The sequence below is a fragment of the Eleutherodactylus coqui genome, chromosome 3 (assembly GCF_035609145.1).
Source record: "Eleutherodactylus coqui strain aEleCoq1 chromosome 3, aEleCoq1.hap1, whole genome shotgun sequence".
Classification (NCBI taxonomy): domain Eukaryota; kingdom Metazoa; phylum Chordata; class Amphibia; order Anura; family Eleutherodactylidae; genus Eleutherodactylus; species Eleutherodactylus coqui.
In genome coordinates, this window is record NC_089839.1 from 282,511,313 (window position 1) to 282,528,750 (window position 17,438).

The 17,438-nt window shown below is 45.6% G+C and overlaps 1 protein-coding gene across 4 annotated transcripts; it reads right to left on the reverse strand.

Moving 5' to 3' along the window:
• Window positions 1-714: 714 nt before the first annotated feature.
• CPT2 (carnitine palmitoyltransferase 2) lies at window positions 715-16,507 on the reverse strand. Of its 4 annotated transcripts, none has more exons than XM_066597583.1 (6): window positions 16,417-16,507; window positions 11,367-11,547; window positions 9,595-9,675; window positions 9,396-9,502; window positions 4,172-5,476; window positions 715-2,664 (listed from the first exon to the last, which is right to left on the reverse strand). In XM_066597583.1, exons 2-6 carry the CDS (start codon window positions 11,522-11,524, stop codon window positions 2,354-2,356), a joined length of 1,962 nt encoding a protein of 653 aa, XP_066453680.1. In that variant the 5' UTR covers window positions 11,525-11,547; window positions 16,417-16,507; the 3' UTR covers window positions 715-2,353. The 4 variants fall into 4 exon arrangements, with proteins under 4 accessions (XP_066453680.1, XP_066453681.1, XP_066453679.1 ...); XM_066597584.1 differs by having other exon boundaries at window positions 16,385-16,438; XM_066597582.1 differs by lacking the exon at window positions 16,417-16,507 and adding an exon at window positions 16,324-16,414.
• Between the last annotated feature and the right edge of the window lie 931 nt (window positions 16,508-17,438).

Genomic DNA, 17,438 nt, shown 5'->3' on the forward strand with positions numbered 1-17,438 from the left:
GCACCATGGAGACGAGGACGCCAGCAACGGAGCAGGTAAGTATAAAACTTTTGATAACTTCTGTATGGCTCATAATTAATGCACAATGTACATTACAAAGTGCATTATTATGGCCATGCAGAAGTGTATAGACCCACTTGCTGCCGCGGGACAACCCCTTTAACAACTTATTTTTTTAATATTTTTTTAATTGCCTGTTTGGATATTTTCACACACAGTGAAACCTTTCCCTATGAAAAATCCACATCGAAATCTGCACTGAAATCCGCCCGTGATTCTGTATTTAGTGCAGATGTTAATGGCGGGATGTCACTCATGACGTTGGAACGAATGAATCTTTTGCAGTGAGTTTTCCACAAGTAGGTGAAGGTCGCATTCAGACGAGTGGATTTCAAATCCGTATTTCATCTACATTTTGCAGACCATACTACGAAGCTGATGACAATCTGTAGGGCTATTTTGGGTGTTTTATAGCCATATTTAAAGAGTACCTGCACTTTGCCTGCAGCGCTTGGGCTCCATCGGACGTTTTCGTCTCCTCCCGGACGCGCTGTACGGGCCGTCTTCTTCTGTCGGGTGGAGCCAAAAAAGGAATGACAGTACGAGCGCTGCAGACAAAGTAAAATACGCAGCATGCACTGACTTAGTGTTTTTGCTGAGAAATACCCCCATTACAGTCTATGGAGTGATTAAACACAGATGCATCCATATTGCTTCAGTATTTCATCAATATTTGCATTCCTTTATTTTTTCCGACAAGTAGGAAAAATACCATTATAATAGACATATACACAAACTCCTATGGAACAGGCCTTAGCCTAGGTGACACTTACATGAAAACAACCATTCATGTTACATCCGCAAAAAAAAAGATCTTTTTTCCTGTATGCAGTGTTTTTCATGTCCGCAAAAAACCCTGAAACAAGACCAATTCTTTTTCCTGCAGAGAGATAGATATATATATATATATATCTATATAAAACGGACCGAATGCTGTCTATATTTTTTCTCTTGCCATTGACGTAAATGGGAAGTCTCAGCATCTGTAAAACAGACCAAAGTAGTGCCCGCGATGAGCCTTTACATGCAGTTCATGACTGCGTAAAAAGAACCCGCTAGTGTATGTTGCCACGTTGAGTAATACAGGTCCGTATGTTGTCCCGCCGTCTTCATATTTTTATATTTTATTTAACAGATGGATGAAAAAAATGCAAGTGCGCCTCCGCCATTTGAGTATGATCCAACGGAAAGGAAATGCTGCAGATTTTCCTTGTGAATCCCCCACACAGAAAAATCCGCAGCATTCACAGTGTAAGCGATGAGGACGAGATATTAAAAAAAACTCATCCACAAGGTGCGGAAAAACTCTTCACAAGATCTGCAGCGTACCAATTTATGGTGCATACTTCATCTCTTCAAAGCAGGGAGCGACATCCGCACAAGGTGTTGCGGATTTTCCACTTTAGAAAATCCATTTCATTTCCATCCTCTTAGGGTGGCCTCACACGGGCGTATGCGCACTTGCACACGCCTCAGTGCGACTAATTTGTGCCGTGAACAAGGCCTTTTTTTTGTCCAAGTTGGCATATGGCACCCAACTTTTTCTGCCCGCTGAGCATGGGCTTTCTTTGCACGTGGGACACAAATACACCCCAATTTAAATGGCTTTTCTGTGGTGTTCTTCCAACGGAATTGCGCAGTGTTTCATGCATCTCCTTGCATATGTACGCATCCCGCATTGATGCCTACGGTAACCCTTGGAGCGCAAATGCACACAAAAATAGAGCATGCTGTTTTGTTTTGTGTGTGCACGAACCTATTGAAATCAATGGGTTCTTCTCTCTGCATATTGCGTGCAAACATTTTGCACGCTCAAATGCACCCGTGAGAAGTAGCCCTTAGGCCGTGTTCATATCTGCTTTGAGGGCTGCATGGGGCACTATTATGCGGTCCTTTTGTGTTTCCGTCTTTTTACCACTGGATGCAGTCAAGCATGAGGACAAAGAGAAGGCACAATAAATACAAACCTGACATTCTCAGCACCGTTTTACATGTTTGCATACCGTTGATAGAGTCTTTACATCCATTGAGAATTAGTGACACCATGAAGCCAGTGTCTCACAGTATAGAAAAAGTGTATCGAAACTTTAAAAAGTTCTTAAGTACAACAGCCAATGTCAAATCAACAAAAATTAAAAGAGCTTTACTTTGGTATAGATTCCATCTATGGACAATCACGTTTTATGGGCTGTTATGTCTACGGCCTGCTCAGCTACACTGTGAGGACAGAAGGAAGGAGGAAGAAAGGCGGTGAAATCATTCAGTGTCCGGCTGTCGGGGTTTCATTATTTCTTCACACTACTTTGAAAATGTCCTCCAAGGACTGATGTACACACTGCACAAACTGCTTCACGTCACGAGCCGGGTAGGCAGTTACATTGCAACCGATCCAGTCGTCATGTACACCATAGCCCACGCCGAATCCATCTGGGACCACGGGGGCAAAGCCTCCGAGCTGCACGGCCGGACTGGTCAGGGTGCTGGTAGAGAGGACGTTATGATTGATTCGGGCATAGGCTGGATCCTGGAATAGGTCTGGAACATTCATGCCCTTGCCAGCCGCCAGGTATCTCAAGGCGAACAGGTGCCTGTCAAAGCCCTGACCTGCAAAAGAGGGGGCAAAAAAGTCAATGAATATTTACAAAATAAGGCATAACTTATGATTTACTTTAGAAACTGGTATATCTAAAGCTGTCAGTGTGGGCGGCCACGCCCCGCCAACAAAGCCCCCCCCCCCCACTTTTCAAAAACCTTCAAAAGGCTGAAAAGTCACAAAAGTGTCACTTTTCTTTATCAGTAAATTGGCGTAAAGCCTTCATAAAGGTCCCCTTAGTGTTTTGAAATGTCTCCCTTCCCTCATACTTTGCAAATTTGTTTTGTGAGTAGAATTCTGAAAGAAAGTTTGGAATTCTGACAGGCCGAAAGTATCTGCAAGTCAAAAAGTTCCAACAATTTTTTTATTGCATTGTACAACTCCATTTTAAAACAGGCGTCTGCTTCAAACTACAACTTATCCATATTCCTCAGTAGTCCTTATAGTCCCTGTTGAGTCTACACTCTTAAGCTACCTACACACAGGCGAGCGCAAAATCGGGCAAAGAAACTCGGCCTGATACCTCACTCACCAGCGTTCATTTTCACGCCGATGCGAGGAGGTTTTCTGGCTAAACGCCTCCCATCACTTCTGTAAAGTAGCGATTCCCCGGCGCGGCTTTCAGACGCTTTAGAGGATGGACAAGTGTTTCCCATTTTCAATGGGAAATCTGGCATCGGAATCGCGTGCCAGTAGTTGGCCGTTCAATGTGTTTACTGTGCCATCGAAAACAATGGATGATGCATTACGAAGAGTGCGAAAACATAGGACATGCAGCGATTTAAAAAAAAATTTTTTTTTTGCCCATATATATGACTCCATTCAAAAGAATAAGGTTCAAATTCGCAAGAAGTTTGTGCGTCTCGCAACTCACAAATCTCGCTCGAATTTCTTGGCTGCGTGAAACCGGCCTTAAGGTCCTTTTAGACCAACCAAATTCTCTACCCAGTCTAACGAGCCCAGGTTGAAACGCTTGTCCATTTGTGCTCATATCATTTTCCTTCACACAGGCTGAGAATCGGATTTGTGGATGATTGATTGTACATTACAATTGTTTGTCTCCAGACTGGCTGCACATTTTCCCATTCACACAGGTGAAGCTGAACGATCGTTCATCAGCTGATTGGTGATCCTTTTACACGCCCCAATTTTCGGAAGAAAGATCGTTCAGAGAACCATTCAGGCTAGATAATTGGGCTGTGTAGAAAGCCCATTTGGTCACTTTCAGACAAGCAAATTACAGGCACTTTTTTACGCATTATCAGTGCATTTTTGCACCCCGTGTTACGGACAAGTTTGACTGGGACGCTCCTCCATAATATGGGTACAAAAATGCACCTTTATAATACACAACCCCAGAGCAGAGAGCCGCTTCAAAAGATTGTCTCTCCCTCTGTAGGACCTGATACGATCCAATACTTTGGATGACATGCAATGTTTCATTTCCATCCTAGGGTTGGTAGGGGGGGGGAAATGGAGAAGTTAGACCTAGCACTTCGCTATCAGAATATTACTCACCCATCGCGGCTTCTTTTGTGAGTTGTCCATGATACTTGGAGCAGTCGTGCAGCATTTCCTTAAGCTGTGCCGGAGTATGCTCAGAAGGATTCTTGACGAAAGCTTCGGAGCACTTCTTGGTGTAAATGGAAGCAGGACGGATGGTCTCTGTCCGGCCATGTTTGAAGGCTGCCGTACTACACGATTCATAAGTTGCAGTTGTTTGCCCATACTGCCGGAGAAAGGCCATTTGGAAGGAGAGTTGAGCAACGGCGTCAGGGCTGAGCTTCTTCGTTTTCAGGAGCTCCTTCCCTCCCCTCTTAAATTCCATGGTCTCAATGGTCAGCGGACTCACCAACGCTTCAAATTTCTTTTTAGCATCAGATACTGCTGCTTTGAGCGAGTCGTTAAGATTGAAGGTAAGTTTTTGTACGGCCGTACTGGAGTCCACAGCGGCGGGAGCGCTCTGAGGCGATACACTAGGCCTCTCGGTGCTGTCCTTGAAAACCTCGTTTTGGAACCGTAGAACAGCGACTCCATCTCCCCAAGAATGCTCGAAATTAATCGCTGCCGTACCGTCCGCCGTCATGATGATACTGAATGATTTATCAAACCAGCGGTTCATACCGGATCCGTGGAGCATATTGTGCGACAACTGAATGGGATCTGTAGTTGGAAAATCATCCAGACATAAGCAGAACACGGCTGAATCGATTTTCTTTAGTGCCTCTTCGTTGCCATTGTCAAGAAGTTTTTGCCTTACTAGAGCCCAGGTATTTCTATTCTCACTTGTCAGATACCCCAAGGGGAATTCGGGGGCCGGGCAGGAATCGGACAGGATGTGCTTCAGATGAGCATGGATTTCTGATGCCTTCACTATGTTCCCATCTTTATCTAACACATCAAAAACATAAAAGTTCCCCCTGCGGAGGACCAGAAGATGTCTTCCTTTTTCATCTGTCTTAAGTTCATCTTTGTTAAGAGTTGGTATGCGGGTGGAGTTGAAGAGACGGAAATATTGAGACATGTCTAACGGGTACGCGTTGACCAAGTACGCCCCATACCATGAAAGGGAGGACGGCACAAGACGAATAAGCTTCCTAAATTTCTGTGTGTCACTTTTAGCCGGATTCAAGTGGAAAATCTCTGGCTCCAACCAACCGGCTCGAATGGTCTTTAGAAAACGCATGGCGGACACGGTCATGTTTGTAGCCCTGAGAAGCTGGTTGTTATACTCTGGCCTTGGATCCGAGGTAAAGGACATGAATGGGTTAAAATTGAGAACAATGGACTCGCGAGCACAGAGATACATGTCAAACCACGGAGCTGCAAGTGAAAGATGAAGAAAAATCGTTAGAATGAAATATCTAAAGAAGAGATGATAGTTTTAGGTCCAAACCCTATGCAGATTAGTTTAACTTCTTCCAATCCACTGTCTGACGTCTTCCTACATTCTGATTGAAGCTTGTACAGCTCCAATGTCAGAAGACATCAGACAGGGTATTCTTACCATCTATTGCTAGCCACTCCGCTGTCAGAGCCGCTCTGGCGCACACACTGGCTTTAGCCAGCAGATGGCACTATTGTATACCAGCAAAAAAGGGAAAGCCTTTTAGGAAACCCTGAATCCAAAATTGTATTGGAAAGGGTTAATATATATCTTTATAGCAGTGTTGGCTGATTTTTTTTCTGATACAAAACTCCAAATTCCCTGTAAAGACAAAGCTAAAACATAAAATTCAGACAGACTGCAGTCACCACTAGAGGGCACTTATTGAGTTCAGTCTACGCGAATACAGTAAGAGAGACTGTAGTAGTAAGCTCTCTCTTGAGAAAAGTTTAATGTGAGCTGAAAAGTTACACAGGTGCTAATAGAAGCATCCTGTAGCAGAGTGCTGCCCTGCTGTACTTCCTAATACAGATTACAAAGACTTTTGATCTGGTGTAATTGCACTTGCAGCACCTTATATTTTATCCAGTGCTGCTGTATCTTGAGTCAGTAAGCTCCCTCTAGTGGTGGCTGCAGGCAGTCAGATTTTTAGATTTTAACTCTGTGGGGAGAGTTACCGATCCGGTTTCACAGGGTAAACTGAAAAGAAAAATCTGCACCAATTTTCATACTATTTGGTGCAGGTTTGCAGCAAATTTTAACCCTTCAATTTAAATTTAATTGAAAAGGTGAAATCCACAGGCAATCTGCACGAAATGGTCCGAAAAATTTGCAGCAGATCAGCTAGTTTAGGGTTGCTGTGATGTTTACACTATTAAAAAGGATTAGTAAATCTACCTCATAGGGTTAAAAAAATAAAAGGTGACGGTCACAAAATGAATGGAGATGTAATCTCACATGCGCACCAATGCGCCATTCATTTCAAAAAGGAACTGCTGGAGACAGAGTTCAGGAACTGGACTATCACCATCAATTTAACTGAAATGAATGGAGTAATGGTGCGTATGTTTGACCAAAACTCCATTCAAACAAAGGGGCATGGGACCGTCAATCTCATGATCCGTGATGATCCCAGTGGTTGGACCCTCATTGATCATATAGCCCTATCCTGTCCTGTAAATAGGAGAGAACGTTATTTTATGGGACAACCCCTTTAATGCAGATGTGAACACAATGTTAATGTGGTGCAAGGCATGAACATCGGTTTTCTGGTGCGAATTGGACCACAATTCTGGCACGTTAGCTTTAGTAAGGCTGAGTTCACACTTTAGCATTCTTCCTATCAATGCAGTTTTGTAGAAAACGGAAGCAAAAAAGAAAGTATCTGTGAAGAAGGTGGTGGTGGTGGTGGTGGTGGTGGTGGTATTGCAATGCTGGGGGTGCCAGGCTCAAATCTCATCAAGGGCAACACCAACTTTGAAAAACTCCATACAGCCAACACCCTTGGTCAGATTTGAACCTACAACTCCAGCACTGCAGAGCAACAGTGCTAATGACTGAGCCACCATACCTTGGAGCGTCGGGGTTCTAGGTTCATGTTTGACTATGGACAACATCTGCATGGAGGTTGTATGTTCTCATTGTGTTTATTCTTCGAGCATGGTGGCTCAGTCGTTACCACTGCTTCCTTGCAATGCTGGATTTCTAGGTTCAAATCTGACTAAAGGTGATGGCTGGATGGAGTTTTTCAAGGTTAGTGTTACCCATGATGAGATTTGTACCTAGGACCCCAGCCGTTTTCTAATTATACTTTTTTTTTTTTTAATTCTGTTGTCTGTATATAACTGTAGGGGGCAGTCTGTTTGCTGTACAGAGATGCTTTAAAGTATGTGTGAAACTCAAGGCCCATTGGCCGAACCCGGCCCACCATATCACTTTATGTAGCCCGCAAGGTCGGTACGCAGAAAGCCTCTTCCAGATCAGAGGGCCCCGAGCTGTTCCGGGAAGAACCCCTGGCGTTCTGTGGACTACTTTGTAGCCCGCTACAGGGTACTGGGATTGCGACCGCCAGCTTGGTCCTCCACTCTGACGTAGGCTGCATGCACACTGAGCACTGTGGCCGTCACTGCAGCCCCCAGAGCCTTTGGTGTATACTTCCCCGTTTGCTACTTCCACTGAGCCTATCCTGCAGTACCATCACGGCTGATACCGGTACCGAGAGGCGGCTTGTACATACCGGCTGATCCTCACTACCATCCTGCAGTGATCAGAGAGGACGTTGTGTTAGGGCTTATTGGAAGGTAATGAGCTCAGACCACCACCTATTGTGCATGGTGGATAATGTGTTATCTACATATAGGTGTCGCCTATGTTGAAATCTTGCCTGTGATAATGAGAGGATTAATAATCTCTACAGAACACAAAGCATTATTAGACGCAGGCCAGGCTCACACGGGAGAATTCCAATTGCAGAATCCGCGATCGGGCATTCTGCGACAAAACACAGGCATGTACTTTTGCTTTTTTCGTTTTCACACTTGCGGATATGAATTTGTGAGTGGAAGAAAAATCGCAGCATATTCTATTTTGCTGCGGACTCCGCACAGACTGCCTCGAGTTAACAGTGCGTATGGGCTGTGGGTACCTGTGTCACTGCTTAGCAACGGCGCGGGAAATACAAATATTGGGGGTTGGGCGGAAACTGTACTGCGCATGACCGACGGGGAGCTGCGGCAGTTATACGCAATACATAAAATTCAGGTACGTGGGGTCGCTGTCCGGGCTCCCACATGTGGAATCCAGTGCGCCCGTGTGAGCCCAGCTTCAGTAGTTAGTGCGAGAACTGCAGGATTTCAGAATATATATATATATATATATATATATATATATATATATATATATATATATATATTTTTTTTTTACATATAGAGTGACATTGTAAATTTTCAATGCCCCCCAAAATGAAAATCCCCCCCAAAATTTGACCTTCTTAAGCCCAAAATAGGCTGTGCCCTAATGGGTTAAATGGTTTAAATATTAAATTTAAAATGTATCACCAAAAATTATTTAACCCATTAAGGGCACGGCCTATTAACCCATTAAGGGCACGGCCTATTAACCCATTAAGGGCACGGCCTATTAACCCATTAAGGGCACGGCCTATTAACCCATTAAGGGCACGGCCTATTAACCCATTAAGGGCACGGCCTATTAACCCATTAAGGGCACGGCCTATTAACCCATTAAGGGCACGGCCTATTTTGGGTTTAAGAAAGTCACAATTTTTGGGGGGGTTTTCACGTCCACTTTTTAAAAGCCATAACTTTTTTGAAATTTTCTATCCACATGGCATATACACTTTATATAATCAACACTTATGTGACGTATAAGGGCTTAAAGGGGTTGTCCCGTGATAGCAAGTGGTGTTAAGCACTTCTGTATGGCTCATATTTAATGCACGATGTATATTACAAAGTGCATTAAAATGGCCATACAGAAGTGTATAACCCCACTTGCTATCACGGGACAACCCCTTTAACAGCGGGAATCAGTATTTGCACTCACCGTGATAGGCCGGCTACCAGACAGCCAGGGCATTAACTTATATTCCCCAACGTTGAAGGGTTAAAAAGATGCTTAACATAAAAACTTGATTCACACAATAGGTCATTTTCTGGTGATCTATTCCCTTCATATAACATAAACCGTTCTCCAGGGTCCCACAGATTATAGACCCCTCTCATCCAGCCGGGCCCTATAACGGTAGTGGCTGTGGGGCATGTCCACCCCACAACCCTCCAGAGCTTGCGGTAGTTTTCCTAACCAGATCTTATCCCATCTAGGATGGCGGATTACCAGAGATGTAGCTGGTGTGCTTGTTCTGCTGATCCTGCAGGACGAGCTCCTCGTGCAGCTGCTTGCCCACCCCGCTCTGGAAATTATGTGCCAGCTGCTCCGTCTTGCTGAAAGATAGAATGATCGTTACGGTGGTGAATGTGAGAACGTAAGAGTCTGTTTATTAATGGGCACCAGCGCTATTGTAGTATGGCCGTACCGGAACTGCTCGTCGTCCAGGAGAGGTCGTTGTGCATTCAAGTATCGTTTTATTGTGTCCTCGAGTTTAGGAACAGGTAACCTAAAAAACCCAAGGAAAAGAATTTGTACATGAGCAATTATACAGAAATGCATATCAATGTGTTGGAACCCAGAGCTAATGAGATGACACAGAAATGCAGACAAACAAGCTTCCCCGGTACGGACTGTACTTGTCAGCTGCACCACACAGATTGGCATTGCCATGTAGCGCTTCAGTAACAACCATAGCAGCAACAAGTTTGCAAAGATACATCTTGTTACATTAGTTTAGGAGTTAAAGGGGTCGTACCAGAATTAACTTAACCCTTTCCAATCAAATTTGTATCCTGGTTTTCCTAGGGGGGCTTACTCTTTTTCTGCCATAATAAAATGGCGCTATCTGCTGGCTATAGCCAGTACTGCATGAGGTGACACGTTGGATAGGCTCCAACAGCAGAGAGTCTGGCAATATACAGTAAGGGAACCCCGATGGATGTCTTCCAACATCAGAGATGTGTTGCCTTAAATCATAATGTCTTCAGAGGTCAGACAGTGGATTGGAAAGGGTTAATATTCTGATGGGTGGGGATCTCACCACTGATCCTAAAAACAGGAGACCCCTGTCCCGCTCTACTCGACAATGTGGGTTGCTTCTGCCACCTGCAACAATGTACTTTTGAATGGAGCATGCTGAAAGACAAGGATGAGCCTTATCAGGGATTCACAGCGGGATACAGCTGATACTATTGTTTCAGCTGTATCCAGTCCCTGATGACAGGCTTGGGTATGAAGAACAGAGCGCTCCAGCCCTGTTCTCCATACCTGGCATGGAGCGCTCGGCTGTGGAACAGCTGGGCTCTACGTGCAGAAAACATCTGGATGCAGAAGACAAGCGGGGCACCCCACTTGTCTTCTGCAGCCTCCGCTCCGAGCGCTCGACTGTATAACAGCCGGGCGCTCAGAGCTGAGAACAGCTGGATGCAGAAGACAAGCGGCGACACCCCGCTTGTCTTCTGCAGCCTCCGCTCCGAGCACTCAGATGTATAATAGCCGGCGCTCGCAGCGGGAAACAGCTGGATGCAGAAGACAAGCGGGGACGTCCCGCTTGTCTTCTGCATCCTCCACTGGCAGCGCAAGCGGATCACTCATCTTGAGTGATCATCTTGGGCTGCAAATGACACAGCGATGATCGCTCAAAAGTCGCTCGAGTGACATCTTTTGAGTGATAATCGTTGTGTCTAAATGGGCCCTAATAAATGTAGACTTTAACCCCTTAAGGACTAAGCATAGTAAATATACAGCGCTCGGTCCTGGCTGTCAGACACAGATGAGGACCCAGAGGAGAATGGAGAATTGTGAAGACCATGTGAATGACCCCTAGGAGGTCTTATAGGACATAATGGGGGACATGAATGGTAAAAAAAAAAGTCACAAAAACAAGTTTAAAAAAAATACAGAGTAAAATAAATATGTGTACACACACACACACACACACACACACACACACACACACGAAAATGACCCAAAGCCGACACCAACAAAACAGTCGCCATATGCACCGTAGTCCAAAACTATACTTATTACATATAAAACTGTCTGAAACAAAATGAGGGACCCATACCATATCTAGTTAGTATATTTACACTACAATAAATTAATTTTAGCTTTTTACCCTTTAAAGAACATAACTGCGACTTTTGCAATTCTAACCAATTTAATTTAAAACTATCCAACAGATGATATTAGTCCCACCTGGGTAGACTCTTCTGGAAGTGCATGGTGGGGACGATGCTTCTGTGCAGGTATTCTGTGTCCCCACTTCCGGAGCTGTATGCCCTGAGCAGGACGGAGCCCGGGGCACACGATGAACCCCCTTTCAAGAAGCAGGACTTAGTCAGTAGACGAGCCATGTTCACCAGCAGAATCGAGAAACCTAGAGAAATGAAGAAGTCTGGAGAATTACCACAATCTCCTACACGTTTCACTCCTAGATTCAAGGGGCTCATCAGGACCATGAACCAATACCTTGTGTCACGGGAAAACTTCCAACCATCAACAACTGTATACAGCACCAGATATAAATATATAATGTGTGTTCCTACCCACATAAGCAGATATGGACCAAATCCCATATCCCAGAAGCTCCCATATTGAGTCTATAGTATATCAGAGTATCAGTTAATAGTCATTTCTCACAGGGAGTTGATCTTTAGGTAGAGCAAGGTAGGATTAGGTTCCTGTGTGGGGGTCGTCCTTCTCAGGGCGGTTACTCCGTTAGATCATCTACAGGCATGGGATGGATTAGGTTCAAATAGTTTTTTTTGTTAGAGTTAATAAAAGTTATGTTTTATTATATGATACAGTACGCCCTTCAGTTATTTTTATAGGTTTTCAATGTGCAACGTTTTATTGTGTCAGGCGAAATAGCAACTGAACAAAGAATCACAGCAAAAAAAACCCAAAAAACTTTATACAGGCACAGGAGAAACTGGTACAGCCAAAACACTACTAGCAAAGCTATACAAAATCCCACGACCATAAAGTGAATAAATAAATCATAGCAACTTTATTATGCACTGTACTAGAACGGGTTCAGAAGATATCAACAGCAGTGCAGCCTGAGGAGCTGACAGTGCGACTGCTGCCATTTACATAGATAAGTCCATAGTTCAGGCGGCATGTCCCTAGCAACCAGTCTGTCTAACATTGCCCAGTAGTAGTCAGCCTTACCAATGACACGGGGCGATGAGCAGGACGTAAGCCATGCTTTTATCTATCGCCTCTTGGCGTTGCCCCTATTTTCTGCAGATATCACATCGTGCAAAACGGATAATTCATTGATTGATTGTGGCACATTTTATATCCACAACATTGTGACAACTAAGGCCACACGTGGCGACATTGATCCATAGCAGAGAATGCTGCAAATCCACGTGTTGCTTGCAGGTTTTGCTACAGAACAGAAATTGCACCCCTATACATTGATGGGGTGAAATCCACAGCCTTTCCGCAACATAAGGGCTCATTCACACGGGCAAATCAATGGCGTCCATATTACATTCGTAAAAAAATACGGAAGCATGGGAAAAAAAAAAAAACACTCGTGTGATTGGGTCATAAGGCTCGTTTCACACGGGCGAATGAGATATCGAGCCGTGAAACACGTCCCAATATCGCACTTCCCAGCACGCAATTTCCCTGCGGATGCAAGGCGTTTTGTATCTAAAACATCTCACATCACTCCGGGGAAGTAGTGATCCTCCAGCTAACAGCCACGCAGGAGGATCGCGGGCTGCTCCCCGTTGTTTTCAGTGGGAAACCTCGCATCGCACTCACGTGCATCTAACATACGGTGCAATGCTTTACCGACCCATTGAGAACAATGGGCGATGCGAGGGCACGCCCAAAGATAGGGAGAGCATCGCTTAGGTGTATGACCCCATTCAAGAGAATGAGGTTCATATTCGTGTGACTAGCAACACATGAAATCCGCTCATGATTTTGTTCGCAAAACTTGAAAAAAAAATCCGCCATGCATTTGCTGTAAAATCCCCAGCCTTGGATTTCTGCGATGGGTTTGCAGCGACATAGGAATCGGCCCTATTCCATAGGGCTGAACGGCACGGGGCCGATGTCATGCGGATTCGGCGTCATTAGGTAACACGCCCCTTCTTGTTCCCCGCGTCGTGGACTTCAAATCCACATACGGGAATGTTTATAGCATCTGAACTATGGTGCAGATTCCCAGGGCAATCAATGCCAAAGCCACATTGCAATGCAGGTGTGAACAGACCCTAAGGCTAGGGTCACACAGGGCGGATTTGCCGCGGATTGCCGTTGCATATCCGCACTGCGGCAAAACCGCTGCGTTTGCAGTGCAACGCGGCACAAATGAGATTTGCCAAAAAGCTGTTCTCACAGTGTGGATTTTTTCCGCACAGCCGCAGTGTGGAAATGCAACTGCGGCGCGGTTTTCAAAGATGCAGCATGTTCATTCTACAGTCTTTTCCGCAGCGCTTTTTTTTGTCCATAGACCTCTGTGGACGCAGCCAAATCCGCGGCAAAAAGTAAAAGCGATGCGGAAAAAAACGCTTGCGGATTTTTCTGCACAAACATCTGCAAGCCCAAATTAACCTTTGAAGCGGTTTTGTTGCAGAAGCAGTTCTTCTGCGGCAAAACCGCAATGGAAAAAATGCGGCAAAACCGGGGCAAATCTGCCCTGTGTGAACCCAGCCTAAGGGCGCCCACCCACTGGTGTTTGCGATTTTCGTGCGTGAAAAACGCAGCGTTTTCGCGGCGTTTTTTGCCGCGTTTTCGCGGCGTTTTCCATTAATTTCCATTGACTTTCATGGGTGCATTAGGAGAAAAATAAGGACACATATGCAACTGACAGTTCCTATGTTAAAAATCGCAACGCAACGCAAAAAAAAACGCCAGTGGACAGGAGTACATTCAATTCTAATTGCTTTTGAGAAAAAATGCAAAACGCAAAGAAAAAAAAAAAATCGCCAGTGGGTGGGCGCCCTAAAGGTGAAGTCACACATGGAATTGCTAAGAAGCAAACCCCATTGACTTATATCTGACACAGTCCGAAGACTCTAGTCATGGCATGGATTTACGATTCCGCAATATGTGATCTACCCAAAGGCTAACTTCACACGGGCGATTGCGATATTGCGCTTGCCAACATGTGATTTCCCCGCACATGCAAGGCGTTTTTATGTCAAAACCGCCTCCCATCACTTCAGAGGGCGGTTTCTGCCATTGTTTTCCATTGAGAGACCTCGCATCGCATTGCGTGAGCCTAGCATGTGGTGCGACGCTGCCGCCGGCCCTATTGAAAACAATGGGAGATGCGATGCAAGAGCACGTCTAAAGATAGGACATGCGGTGTGATGCGATACGGGAAAACATCGCTCAAGTGTATGACCTCATTCAAAAGGATGAGGTTCATATTCGTGCGAGATTTGTGCGTCGCGCAACACACAGATCTTCCACGATTTTATTGCCAGCGTGAAGCCGGCCGTTTTTACACAGCTGAGAAAATCGTGTGAAACGTGTGTGTTGCGAGACGCGCAAATATGAACCTCATTCTTGTGAAAATAATTGCGGCACGTCCCATCTTTGGGCGATGTCTCGGAACGCCTCACTCATTGTTTTCAGGAAAAACAGTGCGCGGCGTACGAGGTGCGAGCAATGCGATGCGAGATTTTCCCCATTGAAAACAATGGGAAACACTTGCGGATCCTCCAGTGCAGCCGAGAGCCGCGCCATGGAATCGCTGCTCCCCTTAAATGATGCCAGGCATTTCTGGCACAAACGCCCTGCATCTACGGGTAAGTTGCACATTCCTAAATGAAATAGTGGGATGAGCTTCATGGCCCAATATCGTGCTTGCCCGTGTGAATTAAGCCTAAGGCCGCCCGCACAAAGGCACATTTTTGCTACGGGATTCGGAATGGGCGACCACCTCCGGGTTCCACAGCAATAACCCTTCACACCATGCAACGGCAAAGTGATTTTTCATGCCCAAAAGCGAAAATCAATTGCGATGAAAAAAATACCAGCATGCTCCATTTACCTGCAGTTCCCGCACAGACAGCTTCCATTGAAGTCAATGGAAGCCATCTGACCCGCGGCCTGTCCGCAATTAACATTGCAGACGGGCTGCGGATTACGTGGGAAAAGCAGGAGTTTAAAAAAAAAAAAATTGTACTGTGCACGTCCAACAGCGAGCTGCGCCGACCATCCGCAGTGCAGAAAACAAGAAGAAACCACAGGTACGTGGCAATGCCGGCCGGGCACAGCGTCAGACTCCGCTGCGGGCTCCCGTGTGCATAAGCCGACCCGCCCGTGTGCATGCTGCAGATTTAAATTCCACACTGCATTTCAATTTGCGCATTTTTTTTTCTGCAGTTCGCGCACAAGATTTTGAACCTCAAATCCACATTGCTGCTACTGTTAATGCTGCGGGGGGTCCAGACGGAAAATCCGCCCTGTGTGAACACGGTCGTAGGGAATGTCCATGTGCTGGATTCCGCCACGGAATTTTCTACGTGGAATTTGCCTTGAAAACTGCGCAGAAATCCGTGGCTATTCTGCCGAGGATCCGGTCCTGTCAACAAGCAAAAAAAATTAAAAAATTCGAACACAGGATTTTTAACGTATTCCTGCGCAGAAATCCACGTGACGAAGTGACATGTCACTTGCAGATCTGTGCCAGAAATTTGGCATGTGGGTTGTGCCCGCTGACAGGCTGAACCTGCGCACGGCTTCATAGCCGAAGCTGCAGACGGCACTCGCTGTTCCAACACCTCCGCGGTCTTGCTGTCCGCACGGTAAGAAAATCTGCAGCAAATCCACCTGAGGATGTCACCAGAAATCCGGAACAAACCTGTAACATGCAGATTTCGCCCCGGCGCATTGAAAGGGAAGGAAATTTGCGGTGAAAATCTGGAAGAAATGGCGCACAGAAATTCCGCTGCACGTGAAATGTACAAATAACGTAAAATCTGACACAAAACATCAGTCTTGTGGCCACATTCAAATCTATTGGAAAAAAAAATAACTAAGTTCAAAGTTTCTCAGCCCCTGCCCAAAGTTGTCATTAGTCCAGTAGTGAAATGACAGGTGTTGCGTTACCAGTTTCCTCTCCCCCCAACTAATCATATCATATGTATTGAGTCGTCGTTCTGCTCGTCCACCATACCCGGGTTATGTCCTCCCGCTCCGCGTACTGTCAGCGTACTGTCACCGCACCGTCCTGTTACCTTTGCCCCAGTTCCGTGCGCCCCGGTCTCACCTTTACCCCTCCCCTTGTGTCCTCTCCGGCTTCAAATCAAGGATAGGTGTAACGCGCAATTCTGTCCCCCGGAAACATTCATACCAAGTAAAGGTTCCGGGGGACAGAGCTGCAGATACGTGACAACCCCAATATAAATGAAGGTGCAGTGTGAGGGGCTTTCTTCTTCCTCTGTACACACAGGACTGAAGGGACACGTTACCCCCTCCTCATGGAAGCTTTTTTTACCTCAGCATGTCAAAGCCCTAAATACGTTTTCTTTTCCAGCTGTATTTTACACATATTTTAGCAACATTCTTGTTGAAGAAAAAAAAAGTTCACCGTAAATCGATAAGATACGGAAAAATTATATGAAACTGGCACCTTTTTAGTGATTAAGGCGGTTTTACATGGACGTATGCATAATTGCGTATGCCTTAGCACAACATAGTTGCGCTATGAACAAGGCATTTATGTGCACGTATTGGTGTATTTTACCGCACTTTTTCTGCCTGCGGGGCGTGTTTATTTATGTGCGAGGCACAAAGACGCACCGATTAAAACGGATGTGGATGAGATTTCAAGAAATCCCACCCGTACGCTGTGAAAATTGAGCTGCGATACGTATTTTAAATTCGCACCGTGTTAATTTATGCAGTGGATATGAAAAGTCTACACACCCCTGTAAAAACGCCACGCTTTCAGCCTCATGTCCACGGGGGATTTGATTTGCGGAATCTGCGCAGGTCACCCCCTGCAGAAGATCCGCAACTCAGGTCGCCCATAGGGAAGCATGGACGTGCGCACCTCAATTAAAACATGCAGATATGTTTTCTGGATTCCGCATGCAGAGAATAAATTGCAGCATGCTCCATTTTAGGGCTGATTTCGTGCGTACGGTTTCCTTGGAAGTCAATGGAAGCCATCAAATCTGCGGCCCGTCCACGGGAAAGCAGGAGTGTAAAAAATAACTGCACTGTGCATGTGCGTCAGCTCGCCGGTCGGTGCTGCTGCACGCATGCGCAGTACAGAAAATGGAAGAC

What these genes read in the sequence shown, in the direction of transcription:
- CPT2 (XM_066597583.1), bottom strand. Translation starts at nt 11,524, where the DNA reads ATGGCTCGTCTACTGACTAAGTCCTGCTTCTTGAAAGGGGGTTCATCG. An exon ending in CTGGACGACGAGCAGTTCCG is followed by an intron (nt 9,503 to 9,594) that starts GTACGGCCATAC and finishes TCTATCTTTCAG; the next exon opens with CAAGACGGAGCAGCTGGCAC. An exon ending in CACAAAAGAAGCCGCGATGG is followed by an intron (nt 2,665 to 4,171) that starts GTGAGTAATATT and finishes CCTCTTTTGCAG; the next exon opens with GTCAGGGCTTTGACAGGCAC.